This window comes from Ovis aries, chromosome 19 (assembly GCF_016772045.2).
Source record: "Ovis aries strain OAR_USU_Benz2616 breed Rambouillet chromosome 19, ARS-UI_Ramb_v3.0, whole genome shotgun sequence".
In the NCBI taxonomy this organism is placed as follows: domain Eukaryota; kingdom Metazoa; phylum Chordata; class Mammalia; order Artiodactyla; family Bovidae; genus Ovis; species Ovis aries.
Genome location: NC_056072.1, coordinates 49,541,224 through 49,554,360, shown reverse-complemented (window position 1 = coordinate 49,554,360; position 13,137 = coordinate 49,541,224). Strand labels below are relative to the sequence as shown.

Below are 13,137 nucleotides of genomic sequence, written 5' to 3'. Positions count from 1 at the left end.
GTATGTTTCAGTGATAGTGAGATACATCAAAACTCATTGAGCGCAGGGAGGTTTGATGGTGTCACAGTGCCCCTGCCCTCGTGTGTAGTACATGGTTGATGGGTAGGTAAAAGTCAGGTGTCTCAAACCTTAACAGTGTACCTCAAACACAAGTGGGATTTATCTAGGACTCTGATATGTGACTTTCTCTGAAAGATAAAATTGGATTTGTTTACCTGAATTTTTTGTTCATTTACTACATTACTGCAGAATCAAAAGCCATTCTACAGGGATAACTTGTATTGAAAGTACTCTAGATGTACAGAAAGATTTATAAATCTAGCTAAGCTAAAATGAAGTTTTGTACATTCTTGAGCTTAGCATTCAAAGCTTAGGAGATAGTACAGGAAGAGAAAGCAAGAAAAGCAGACGCATGAAGATGGCTAAGGGAACTGAGACCTTTTAGCCTGGAAAGATCAGTGCTCTGTCTTCAGTAGGAGAAGAACAAGGGAAAGAGTCCCAGTTGCTGGTAGTGGGGTGTAGGTTGGAACATTGGAGGAGAGTGTGTGACGTGAGAGCACCTGAACAACACGGAGCTGCTTCTCTGGGGCCGTCTGTCTGAAACAGGATTAGGATGAGATGAGACACCCATCTGTCTAGAATGTCTCAGTAACCTTAGGAGTCTTTTTTAGGTCTGATTCTCCAATATTGTTTGGTTAAAGCAGCAAAAGAAGTTAGCGATTCCTTGTTCCTTGGCATTGTGGGAACAGAGGTGTGTGTGTGTGTGTGTGTGTGTGTGTGTGTGTGTGTGTGTGTGCGTGCATGCTGTCCTTGAATATGATGAGTGCAGTCCTTCTCTCTTGAAAAATGAACTTAATTATGAAGATATTTGAAGGTAATTACAGTAAATCAAAATTTTCATTTAGAAGCATTTTAATTATCTGTATGGGCCCAGAGGCCTAAGCTGTAGCTCCAGCTTTATAAATCAGAGATGCGTATAACACATAGGATGTGTTCTTACTCTGCCACAATGGGAAGGCGCAAGGTTGCTAAAAATATCTACTTTTATACTTCCCTTTGAAGTACAGCCCTGGATTTTTTTTTTTTAAGATACTAAAAAAAAAGAAAATGATTTGAGAAATTTTTTTCAAAGCCCAGAAGAGTTTTGAGCAAGATTGTCCCAACCAGGGTTTTCATGTTTTACTTTAAGCGTATATGAAATAATAATTTTGACAGAAACTATTTTCTGATTATCCAAGGCTTGAGTTCCTCCTGTGGGCCAAAGGATTTTTCCAGATTGGTATCTGTGTTAACAGAGTTTCAGAGGAAACACAAGAAAATGCAGCTACATCTGTGGTCCATGCCGAACTGTTAGCTTATTTTAACATTAGGAAAAGGGGATCGTACAAATGGAGCGCTTTTGTAGGATTACTTAAGCTTACCTCAGAGCCGTATTACAGACAGTCATGTTTATCTATACACAGTCTTGCTCTGGGTAAATCCTGTATTTTTCTGACCATGTTAGATTTCAGAGCTTCCTGTGCAGGGAGAATCTGATCCAAGAAGGAAATGTTTCATACATTTATGATTGTCTAATCCAGTGAAGACTTTGATGACTTTCATGATTAACAGTAGCTGTGTGGTATGAGTACAAGAGCGCATGTCTGTGTATTCCACAACCCCACGGACTGTAGTCTGCTAAGCTCCTCTGTCCGTGGGATTCTCCAGGCAAGAATACTGGAGTGGGTTGCCATTTCCTCCTCCAGGGGATCTTCCCACCCAGGGATCGAGCCTGCGTCTCTTTTGTCTCCTGCATTGGCAAACGGGTTCTTTACCAGTAGCGCCACCTGGGAAGCCCAGACATCAATGCCTTACACACAGTGCCTGGCAAATACTAATCATTTGTTACATAAATAAATTAATAATGCTTATTTTCTATTATATTTTGAGTGACTAACTCAGAGAATGAACTTGTATCGTTTTCCCTGCTTTAGGTGGCATTACATTTTTTCCATTTATTTATACTGTTTCACATTTCAAAATAGAATTTTAGGTAGTGATTTCTTGGAATTAAGAATGGATTTAATTATTAGCATAATAAAATCATTTATTAAAATATTGCCTCCTTTTATGCAGCATAAGAATGAATGAATTGGCTGTGTTTTATATTTGTAAATCCCACTGTCTCTTCAGAAAAAGGGTAGTCCAGGCATAGGAAAGTAAATTGACTTTTCCATGTTTCAGATGGAACTTTAGTAACTGAGCCAAGATGCTGATCCCTGAGTCAGTGTCATTTCTACCCACCAGGTGGTTGGGAACCAGCTATTTTAGTTATGTAGGATAGGAGGGTATGATCCAGTGAGTATATCTAAATTCAAACCCTGCTCACCAGATGAATGGTGGATGAGTCACCTCTCTTCCTATCTTGGTTTTTCAGGCCTTATGACATGGATAGACACACTTGGTACTTAGTATCAAGAGAGTGTATGTTTAGTATCAGAGAGTGTATGTTTAATAACTTTATGATAAAGTGTTTAACCTTGCTCTTATGTTTAATATGGTAGCTATTATTGACAATGAAATTATGTGGAACTCAGCAAATAATTATACCTAAAATATTTTCTGCTACTGATTATTATCATTTTATTTTTATCGACCTCAAATAAATACCACAGAGAGTTCTGAGTACCATGTACAAAATGGTCAGAAAGAACCCCTACCCAGCCACTCAGAAAATACGATAAATTATATTTTCAGCTTTATTTTCTTCACCTGAACAGAATCAAGGGAGAGGTCCCATGCTCTTGGGTACAACCCGTCTGGTTAGTATTTGGTCATCTTTGGTAACTGGCTCGAATTCTCTAAGTATGTTAAGATTTATAATTATACCAGTTCTTTGATAGTTTGGATTAATAAAATCCAGGCTGTGTAGAAGGTCAGTTTACTTTGAAATGTGATCTTTCAGTAATAGGTATGTTTCAATTCCCATAAAATGGTAATTTATTTTTTAATTTCATTATTTGTTATTTAGTAGCCATCTTAATATTTGTCAAAATATATAGTACTGTTTTGAAGATATCACTTTAAAGGAGTTATTAAAATGGAGTCTGAAACATCATTTTTCAATATTAAAAGATAACTTTCATGCAAAAATATATCTTTGTGATTCCAGAGATACCAATTTATGTTGAATTGTTTTGTAACCCATTTCATTGTAAGTGTATTTCATTATTCCATCAAGAATTTGGCAAAATATTATGACCATCTAAAATCTAAAAGTTTCAGTTTCAACATTACATGTTACTTTCTAAGGCCTCCTTTTCTTTCATATGTTCAGGACCACTCAACAGGGCAGAGCTGGGATTATACTGAAGCAAGCAAAGCACAGGATCCTGAGAAGGAGACCTTAAATTTTGTCACTTAGATGCCTTGCTTGCCTCAGCATAGACCTAACTCTGCCACAGGGTGTAAACATACAGCAAACATGGTGGTTCTGGATTCTGAGCTCATGCACAGTCATGACTGCTGCTTGATCGTTTGTTTTACTGCCTTACTGAGAAGAGACAAGCATCTGGGACTAATCAAAGGATGAGAGATGAGAAGGAAATGAACTAAGGGAACTCTTCCTGGAAGCAAAAGGGAAATCATGGGAAACTGTCCCATTAAAATAGAGGTTACCCCTTCAGCCATCATGCATAACAACGGCTGGGAGTGAGCAGGGAGTTAATAACCTGGTGAAAGTCAGAAACAATGTATATTAAAGGGAGTTTATTACTTCAAGTATAATGTGTTAAACGGTGAAAAATACTCTATTTCAAAATGTGTTCTCAACATAAATAATGCATAAAATTATTTTTATTAATGTAACTCCAGTTTTAAAAGCGTCTAATTAAAAGAAGCCATTAAAATTTTCCAGATAAAATTCCGTTCACTTTATACTTCAGCATAAATTATATATATATATAAATTAAGAAATGGGAGATCTAATTATTGAGGTTTCACTAAAACCAAAGTAGTCTCTTTTCAAGGGAACATATCTAGTGTGTGGGCAACAGAATGAATATACAATTAATAGAGAGTAGACTTTCAGAATTTGTCGTTAATGAGCCTTTTGTTGTTTTCCCTTTTTTCTACGTTGGGAATTTCTTTTGTTACAAACTGTGGTTACATGATTTTAGAATAAACATGGATAAGCCAATGTCATGAAGATTTCTGATGTGAGAACTTTTAGAGATAGGTTGTCTAAATAAGAGCTGAAAAAATACTGTCAATGTAATAAATTTCCAAAGACATTTACGATATACAAACTTTGACTATAGGAATCTTATAAACACTTAACTTCTTTGTGCTTAAACCCCTTCTCCCATCTATAACACATGCTAAAAGCAGCAAAAGCAATCATTATGAGGTTCAAAGTTTAATTTTAATTCTTTTCTGTGTATTCATTGCCTTACTTTACTTACTTTTTCTCTTTTCTTAGGATCTGAGCAGCAAGGATATGAAGAGAGATTTATATATAGTTGCCCATGTGATACGAATAGGTACGGTCGGCTTTATCCAGTCCACCTGACTGAGACCAGCCCAACTTGGGATAAGTATCTACTGTTTGACCTCTGTCTTCTTCTGAGCACTTACCTTTTAATTCAGATCTCAGGATTAACTCCAGCTTGTATTGTAGCTGTACCTTAAGTTTAGCTGCTAGTAATGGCTGAACTTGATAGAAATGAAAGCATTTTCAGCTCCCTGTTTGTTTTTGGACCCATATTTTTTGAAGTGGTCTTTTTTTTTTTTTTTTTAACAATTTGCTCCGTCTAATGTTCTGCCTCTGATCAGCCCTCTACCTCAGGGATCTTATAATGGGTTGCCAACTTAACAGGTAGTGAATAGCCTTTGCTGTGTTTTGTATCCAAAAGTATGTGTCTGTGCTATTTTTTCACAAAATTAAAGTTACCAGTATTACTACATGAGATGGATGGTATCTCCCTTCTACCTGATCCAAGATTTTTGCTACCTGTGGTTTGTTTGCCCAGTTTTATTTCAAGTTTATGACATAATTTGGGGGCCAATGCCTGACCAACTCTTCCTTCATAGGTTTGAGTTCTGGCATATCTTGTTCAGCCAACAAAACAGCTCTTTTGCTGTACTGCTTTTTGTTTTGCTGTATTTTGCCTTTTGTTTTGCTGTGTATAATAAAGCATCTGTTGAGGTTCCAGTCGTGCATTTGCAAGTCCTCTTGCCCCTGTAAGCACAGCCTTGGTAAGTGGGACAAGCGAGCTCCCATACGGCTCTTGCCCCTGCAGTGGTTCAGGAGCAGCTTTGGATGGAAGAACAGTATATTGTCCTCCTTATCTGTGAACACATAGCTTTTACCTGGCAGCTACAATACTAAATTGTGTATCCTTAATATACCCAAGAAGTTTAAATCTGTTAGCACTTTGGTTTTTCTAAGAAATTCATGAAATCACTGTTTCATTCTCATATGATTAATAAATGGACTGTTAGTGTTGAGACAGGTTAGTAAGGAATGTGGTGCAAGGGAGAAGCACCGGCCAAGGGCCTGTTTGTCATTCCTCTACATGAATATCCTTGCATCCTTGGATGGCTCCCTTCATCTTTAGTCTTCCAATTTAGAGGATCTCTAAGGTGCCTATAGCTCTGGCATCCTTGAATGACAGTTCAGTGATGCCTTAGAGAAGCACGGAGTTCCCAGTCTTGACTGGTGTTTTCTGCTGTGCCTCAGGCCGGATGCTCCTGAATGACTCCAAGAAGGGCCCTGCTCACCTGCACTACCGGCGACCATATGGCTGTGCGGTCCTCAGCGTCCTGGATGTCCTGCAGTCACTCACAGAGTTAAAGGAAGAAAAGGATTTTGTTCTTAAGGTTTACACGTGAGTAATGAACATCAGAAATATTGATGATCTGCAGCATAAGACATCCCAGCGTTGCCCCTGAGAGCAGAAGCTCTCAAACTTTGCTGGACACAAACTCACTGGGATATGAAGGACAGGGAGTTTTTGGAAAATGCAAAGATTTCCATCTAAGGTTTGGGATGGGGCCAGGCAACTGCATTTTTAATAAGCTCCCTGGGTGCTTCTGAAGCAGCTGAACTTGGAACTGTCTATCCTGAAGTAAAAGTCTGATACACTTTTCCTCTTCTCTCCGGGACTAGCCAGCCTTAGTATGTGTTTACAGGAAGCTAATAATCTAATTTCTCCTGTATTTCGGCTGTAAAAGACTCCTCTGTGTCTAATGCTTGCCCACCAGCTGTTGTATGTAAGCTGGCTGCTTATGTAAATTGCTTCAGAGAATGATCACGAGTCAGGTTGCCCTGTCCTAGAAAAAAAGCCAGTTTCTCTGAGGAGCTGAGGCTTTACTCTTCATTTTTGCCACTACCGATCTGTAAGTCACCAGCCAGGCATGGCATTATTTTCAGTGTTCAGCAGCCAAGGGCTCTGCCTTACAGAAGCAGTGCATCTCCTCCTGACTCTTACTAAGCAATATAAAATAAAAACAAAGAGTAGTAGTACAGAATCCAAGCATATCTGTCTTTGCTTATACAGACTTAGGCATGAATCACGGGCTTCCCTGGTGGCGCTAGTGGCAAAAAACCCACCTGCCAGTGCAGGAGACATAAGAGATATGGGTTTGATCCCTGGGTCTACATGATTCCCTGGAGGAGGGCTTGGCAACCCACTCTAGTATTCTTGCCTGGATAATCCCATGGACAGAGGAGCCTGGTGGGCTGAAGTCCATGGGTCACGAAAAGCCAGACGTGACTGAAGCAACTTAGCATGCATGCAGGCGTGAATCATAGTGCTGAAAACATGATCAGTGGTGGGTTTAGTGAGTTTCTTTTCCTTCCAGAATATTAATGTTTTTATGAAGTAAATGGAAACATAGCCAGAGTAGGAAAAAAGCATTCTTTTTTTAATTTTTACTGGAGTATAGTTGCTTTACAATATTGTGTTAGTTTCTGCTGTACAGCAAAGTGAATCAGTTATACGTATACATATATCCATTCATTTTTAGATTTCCTTCCCATTTAGGTCACCGCAGAATATTGAGTAGAATTCCCTGTGCTATACAGTAGGTTTCCATTAGTTACCTGTTTTTTACACCGTAGCGTATATGTGTCTATTCCAGTCTCCCAGTTCATCCCACTCCCCTTCTCCTCTCGGTATTCATACATTTGTGTCTCTATATCTGCTTTGCAAATAAGTTCATCTATACCATTTTTTTTAGATTCCGCACATAAGCGATATTATACGTATTTGTTTTTCTCTCCTTGACTTACTTCATTCTGTATGACAGTCTCTAGGTCTGTCTGCATGCATGCTCAGTCACTTCAGTTGTGTCCAATTCTTTGCAACCCGATGGACTATAGCCCACCAGGCTCCTCTGTCCCTGGAATTCTCCAGGCGAGAATACTGGAGTGGGTTGCCATGCCCTGCTCCAGGGCATCTTCCCCACCCAGGGATCAAATTTGCATCTCCTGCATTGCAGGTGTATTCTTCACCCACTAAGCCACCTGGGAAGCCCCCTAGGTCTATCTACATCTCTGTAAATGGCACTGTTTCATCCCTCTTATGGCTGAGTAATATTCCATTGTATATATATGGAACACATCTTCTTTATCCGTTCCTCTGTTGATAACATTTAGATTGCTTCCATGTAACTATTGTAAATAGTGCTGCAGTGAACATTAGAGTCCATATATCTCTTTGAATTATGGTTTTCTCTGGGTGTATGCCCAGGAGTGGGATTGCTGGGTCATAGGCAGATCTATTTTTAATTTTTCAAGGAACCTCCATACTCTTCTCCATGGTGGTTGTGCCAATTTACATTCCCACCAACAATGTAAGAGGGTTCCCTTTTCTCCATACTGTCTTCAACATTTATTCTTTGTGGATTTTTTGATGATTGCCATTCTGACCAATGCGAGGTGATACCTCATTGTGGTTTTGATTTGCATTTCTCTGATAATTAATGATGTTGAGCATCTTTTCATGTATTTGTTGGCTATATGTACATATTCTTTAGAGAAATGTCTGTTTGGATCTTCCATCCATTTTTTTCATTGAGATGTTTGTTTTTTTAATATTGAGCTGTGTGAGCTATTTGTATATTTTGGAGATTAATCTCGTTGGTTGCTTCATTTGCAAATATTTTCTCCCATTCTGAGGGTTGTCTTTTCATTTTATTTATGGTTTCCTTTGCTGTGCATAAGCTTTTGAGTTTATTTAGGTCCTGTTTGTTTATTTTTGTTTTTATTTTCATTACTTTAGGAAGTCGGTCAAAAAAGATCTTGCTGTGATTTTATGTCAAAATGAGTTTTTAAAGCAAGTGTATGTCTGTGAAAATTTCTTTTTTTAAAAATTTATTATTTTTTTTAATTTTTATTTTTACTTTATTTTGCTGTACAATACTATATTGGTTTTGCCATACATTGACATGAATCCTTTTTTGGTTTTAACCCAAATTTTTTTTTCAAATTAAATCTAATATTGTCAATCACCAGGTTAATATATCTTCACCATATTTGTGGGAATTTTTCCGTACTATCTATTATATCTGAATCAGGCATGAAGTGAACTTAATTCACAATTCTGCTTAATTTGGGCCTCTGTATAATCAACTACAGTCTATTAATTTGAAAATAATACTTTATTACCTGTTTGCCTTAAGTTGTGTTCTGTTCAGTGATGTGTACTTGATGGGATGAGGATCTTCCTCTGAAATAACTTACAAAGGAAATTTTGGTGGGTTTTCTCTTCCTTTCATGCATCAGTCATAGCCTTTCTCCATTTACAAAATCTCTTCATTGATGGGTAGTGGGACCTGGTTCTTGATAAAGCTTTCTCCCTTTGAAAAGGACTAAATGTTAATCCAAAATCATCATCATTATCATCTTACTCCACTCTGTCCAAGGGCAGGGAGTTTATAGATAGCACTCCAGAGTTGCATCTCTTTGCATATATCAGCTGTTCCTTGCTTCTGTGCAAATTTTCATTGTTGAAAGGGGCTTGCACAGCGCTTCTCTTGAAATCATGCTGTCAAGCTTAATTGGCCTAATTCCTTCAAAAACAAGAGCTTTCAGTACCAACATGTCACTTTTCAAGAAGTGGGATTCTTGTGTAACTTATTCTTAGCTCCTTGCTCTGAGCTGTGCCTATTATATCAGTTCTAAGAAGCCAAAGAAAGATTTTTTTTAAAACAGAGAAGATAGTTTTTTAATAAATTTTTGAAGGAGTAATAGAGTTAAAATGTAGGATAGGTTTTCTACTTGACAGTGTTAACAGACTTTCAAAGACACGTCCATGTTTGTGAAATAATCGATTTTGTGCACGGTATGGAATTCCTCTAGGATTAGTGTTTTATATCCACATCAGCACAGTGAATTCAGCCCTCAGGAAAAGTAATATTTTCCAGTAAGTTTTAGAGGATATATTTGGTAGACTGAATTGGAAGCTTGAAGGTTTTACTGATTCTGATTGTACTTTAGCTTTTGCTAGGACTGAAGTTTGCAAGGATTAAAAAAAAAAAAACCCTCTTGTACAGTTTTAATCAGTGAATTGGCAAAATGCATCATTAGTTGTTGACATTCTCATCATTTCCTGTTATTCAGAGTCAGCCTCAAGCCCTGTACTTCTTTTGCCATGATCACTGCTCTGGCTTTATAGATGTTTAATATCATGTGTGTTAGGAAGGCAACACATCCTTTTAAAAAAATCAGAACAAGAAGCTGAGGTGTAAAAACTAGGTCACTTTTCAATGAACCAGAAACCTTAAAAATCACAAATGAATAACCACTGTGTGAAGTTTATTCTGATATAGACATCATGTTTCCTCCTGTCCAGAGCAGCAGGGGTTGCAGGGAAACACAAGGCTTTCTGAATCTGGAGCCTAGGACGGGAAAGGAGAGAATGCCAAGGAGCATTGAGATGGGGTGGGGGTTGTCCGTAGATAGTACATTTGATCAACGCAGGACACCTCTGAATATGTGATGACCACTCTCCAACTTCGCACTGAAAAAAGTTCAAGTCTTTTTAGGCCAACTTTAATGAAATAGATAAATAACTACTTAGATAAAATATTAAATTTATCACTTTAGTCATATTTTAAATCATATTAAATGTATATAACACATTATGTGCTCAATCACAGATGTGCAATTGAGGAGTATTACTATTACTTATTCCCTGGGGCTACCCAGGTGGCGCTAGTAATAAAGAACCCATCTACCAGTGCAGGAGACCTAAGAGAAGTGAGTTTGATACCTGAGTCAGGAAGATCCCCTGAAGGAGTGCATGGCAACCCACTCCAATATTCTTCCCTGGAGAATCCCGCGGATAGAGGAGCCTGGCAGGCTATTGTCCATAGGGCTGCAAAGAATTAGACTGAAGTGACTTAGCACAGCATGCACACTTATTCCCCACTCACAGTTTATGAGGTTTTTTTTTTTAACTTTCTATTTTATATTGGAGAATAGCACTTATATGCAGAATCTAAAAAGAAATGAACTCATTTATGAAATAGAAACAGACTCACAGACTTAGAGAATGAACTTACAGTTACTGGAGGAAGGGTGGGGGAAAGGACAGTTAGGGAGTTTGGTATTGACATGGACACATTGCTATATTTAAATATATAATCAACAAGGACCTATTGTTTAGCACAGGGAACTCTGAGGGGAGTTTGGGGAGGAAGGGATGCATGGGCATGTATAGCTGAGCTGCTTTGTTGTCCACCTGAAACTATCACAACATTCGCCAAACTCCCCTCATATCCTGGCTGCCACATAACATTGAGCAGAGTTCCCTGTGCTATACGGTAGGTCCTTGTTGATTACATATTTAAATATAGCAATGTGTCCATGTCAATACCAAACTCCCTAACTGTCCTTTCCCCCCACCCTTCCCCCAGTAACTGTAAGTTCAGTCTCTGAGTCTGTGAGTCTGTTTCTATTTCATAAATGAGTTCCTTTCTTTTTAGATTCTGCATATAAGTGATATCATAATGATATTTCTCTTTCTCTGACTTATTTCAATTAGTATGATAATCTCTGGGCAGATTCATATTGCTGCAAATGACATTATTTTATTCTTTTTGATGGTTTAGTAATATTCCAGTGTGTGTGTGTGTGTGGTGTGTGTGTGTGTGTGTGTGTGTGTGTGTGTGTACACCATATATGTACTGCATCTTCTCTATCCATTCATCTATTGATGGACATGTGGGTTGCTTCCATGTCTTGGCTGTTGTTCAAAGTGCTGCTGTGAACACTGGGCTGCATGTGTCTTTTTGGGTTAGAGCGCTCCCAAGGCATATGCCCAGGTGTGGGACTGTAGGATCTGATGGAAGCTGTATGTTTTGTTTCTTAAGGAACCCCCATACCATTTTCCATAATGGCTGTACCAATTTACAGTCCCACCAACAGTGTAGGAAGATTCTCTTTTCTCCTCACCCTCTCCAACATTTATTGTTTGTAGAGTTTTTGATGATGGCAGTTCTGTCTGGTGTGAGGTGATACCTCGTAGTTTTGATTTGCACGTCTTTACTAATTAGTGATGTTGAGCATCTCTTCATGTGCCTGTTGGCCATCCGTAAAATCCCTGGACATGTAGTGGTGAAGTTCCACGTCATTGCCTGTGCTGGTTATCTCCTCTGTGGGGAAGGTGTGCCACAGAGGCACACAGACCTCTTTTGGATTACAGTCCCTTGTGTGTTTTATGATTGAGGACAAACCATCGACATCATTAATCATGCTCTAAATATTAACTTGATTGGATACAACATAATCATGCTTCATTATAATCATAACTCATTTGGTTAATAAATGCTTACATTTTTTTTTCCTTAGAGAATATGCTAGTGATTGGTTAAAATATGCTGATGACTCTGCATCCACTGAGTTTCAGATGATTTGGGTAGTTTCCTTGGCATTCTAGAAAGGAAGAGAGTTGAAAGGCCAGTTAAGAGGTGACTGCACTGGTCTGAAAGAGAAACAATAATGGCTGAACCAGGGCCATGAAGAAGAGAGGTCATTTGTGACAGATTTTAACAAAGCTTCATGAGCTAGTGGGTTCTACTCAGAAGCAATCTCTCAGAGCAGACAGTTGGATAGGATACACCAAGCTGTCTTGTAGCCATGCAGGTCAAGAGCTTAGCAGGGTGTCTGGGCTGGAGACAGTGCGTTGGGTCTTGGCAGCTTTTGGTGGTGGTTGAAACCAGGGGAGCAGGTGAAATAGCCCAGAAAGCTTATATGGTAGGAAGGAAATGGGCTCCAAATGCAGAGCTCTGAAGGCCGCTGATAGTTAAGGGGTGTACAAAGGGAGAAGAATATGAGGGGCAAGCCCTCAAGTGTCTGGCATCTGAATTGGGTGTATTGGCTGGAAAGGTAGATGTCAGTGAAGTAATACACATTGTCACTATTGATGTGGTTGGTAAAGCACCAGCTTCAGTATATTGCCAAAGAGCCAGTGAGTATTTTATTGGAGAAGCACTGAAATTATACCACCCATTGAGAGAGGAAGTTAATTTACAAAACTCTTCTTGGTTTTGTTTATTTATAGGAATTCTTTTGTTTCTGTGTGTGTACTTTGTACCTGTATATTTGAGATGTATAATGTGTTACTTTGATGTATTTATATTTTGTAATATGTTTGTCGGTGAAGCGATATTTATCATGTTGTGTTATTATAGTACAATATCATTGTCTGTATGCGTCATACCGTGTACTAGTCAGGACTCTTACTTTGAAGTGAGGTGGGGGAGTACACTATTTCTGACAAACTGTAGTCAGATTTCTGTTACAGAAAGGACTACTGATCTTGTAAAGCTAGAAAGCGACAGGAGTCTGACTGCAAGACTAGTCTGGGTCCTCACCAGCTGGGCACTTCTCTGGTGTGGTGGCTGATTGGAAGAGATGCGATCGTATGCATGTCAGACATGGGGGGTGCGGTGCGCTGCTGCCAGCACCTCTCACTTCTGACTTCCCACTGAGCTGTTCATCACAAGTGATCATTCTAAAGAACACTGTCTCCCTTCCTCTCCTTGGAAGGCATTTTGTGAGCAGAAGTTATCCTCACAGCTCTGGACTGTGAGAACCGTGTCTCTCACACTTCTTTGCAACATCTCTGAGCAAGTGAGGCTTGTTTATAC

General features: G+C 38.9%; 1 protein-coding gene across 9 annotated transcripts in view; it reads left to right on the top strand.

Annotated features, from left to right (window-relative positions):
* The window catches only part of DOCK3 (dedicator of cytokinesis 3), a 292,652-nt gene that overhangs the window by 183,919 nt on the left and 95,596 nt on the right, over positions 1 to 13,137 (top strand). For all 9 annotated transcript variants that reach the window (XM_042236152.2, XM_042236151.2, XM_042236154.2 and 6 more), the window contains 2 exons: positions 4,460 to 4,520; positions 5,720 to 5,867. In XM_042236152.2, coding sequence (XP_042092086.1) covers positions 4,460 to 4,520; positions 5,720 to 5,867 — 209 coding nt within the window. The remainder of the gene's footprint in view (positions 1 to 4,459; positions 4,521 to 5,719; positions 5,868 to 13,137) is intronic.